This window comes from Ovis canadensis, chromosome 6 (assembly GCF_042477335.2).
Source record: "Ovis canadensis isolate MfBH-ARS-UI-01 breed Bighorn chromosome 6, ARS-UI_OviCan_v2, whole genome shotgun sequence".
Taxonomy (NCBI): domain Eukaryota; kingdom Metazoa; phylum Chordata; class Mammalia; order Artiodactyla; family Bovidae; genus Ovis; species Ovis canadensis.
In genome coordinates this window covers 81,729,412-81,730,397 of record NC_091250.1, presented here as the reverse complement: position 1 = coordinate 81,730,397, position 986 = coordinate 81,729,412, and the positions used below count along the sequence as shown (strand labels likewise).

The 986-nt window shown below is 39.2% G+C and overlaps 1 protein-coding gene across 1 annotated transcript; it reads left to right on the top strand.

Moving 5' to 3' along the window:
* Positions 1 to 377: 377 nt before the first annotated feature.
* On the top strand, positions 378 to 617 carry COX7B2 (cytochrome c oxidase subunit 7B2). Its single transcript, XM_069595025.1, has one exon. It carries the CDS (start codon positions 378 to 380, stop codon positions 615 to 617), a length of 240 nt encoding a protein of 79 aa, XP_069451126.1.
* Positions 618 to 986: the final 369 nt, after the last annotated feature.

Here is a 986-nt window from a genome sequence, read left to right as displayed (position 1 = left end):
ATTCTGACTGAAACTAGAGTTTTACTATAGAAATAGGCAGGTCATTGGACTAGTGTGGCATGTTGGAAATCTAAGCCATTTTATCAGCTAGACATTTTTGTCTCAGTTTGCCATTGAAGAAATTAAGGCAAAAAGAACTATATGAACTGCTCAAGTTCATATGGCTGGTCAGTGTTAGAGCTAAGACTCAGATCCAGACATCATGATATCAAAACTCAGCTCCCTGAACACACTGCAGGAGATAGTGTGGGTAAAACCTTCAAACTGGGAAGAACTAAATGTAGGTCAGATGTCATTGTCCATTTTTTGTTTTTGCAGGTTTCTTCGGAAGGAAATAAACCGGCAGCTTCAATCAACTTCAATTCCGTCCTACCTTCATGATGTTTCCCTTGGTCAGAAATGCACTAAGTAGTGTCAGGATCCGAAGGATTCAACAAATTAGACAGAGTCACTCAAAACACTCACCAGATTTTCATGACAAATACGGTGATATCCTACTAGTCACTGGAACCTCTTTCTGTCTTGTTACATGGGTATTTCTAGTCACACAGATTGGCATACAGTGGGGCCGTTCCCCTGTTGGCAGAGTCACCCCACAAGAGTGGAATGAAGAGTAGCCATCACAGTTACTGTAAAACAGAATTGTTTCAAGGTCAACTTGTTCTTTAAGCACTCTGCTGCTCATTAAAATATAGCATAATTGAAGAAATAAAATGCATGTGAAACTGTTGAAAAGTCATTGAAAATAGTCATTATTGTGCGTGAATGCAAGGCAGTAGTGGTATATATAGATTCCAGGGCATCATGAAGAATAAATATTTGAAAGTGGAATTAATTAAACATGTACTTTTCTGGTTTAATAATTTACATATCCTTCAGCAGATATACATACATAGGTACTTTACAAAGGGGCTTCCCAGGTGGCACTAGTGGTAAAGAATCTCCCTGCCAAATCCAGGAGCTGCAGGAGACTTGGGTTTCATCCC

Coding starts and splice junctions, on each gene's coding strand:
- COX7B2 (XM_069595025.1), top strand. CDS start 378: ATGATGTTTCCCTTGGTCAGAAATGCACTAAGTAGTGTCAGGATCCGA.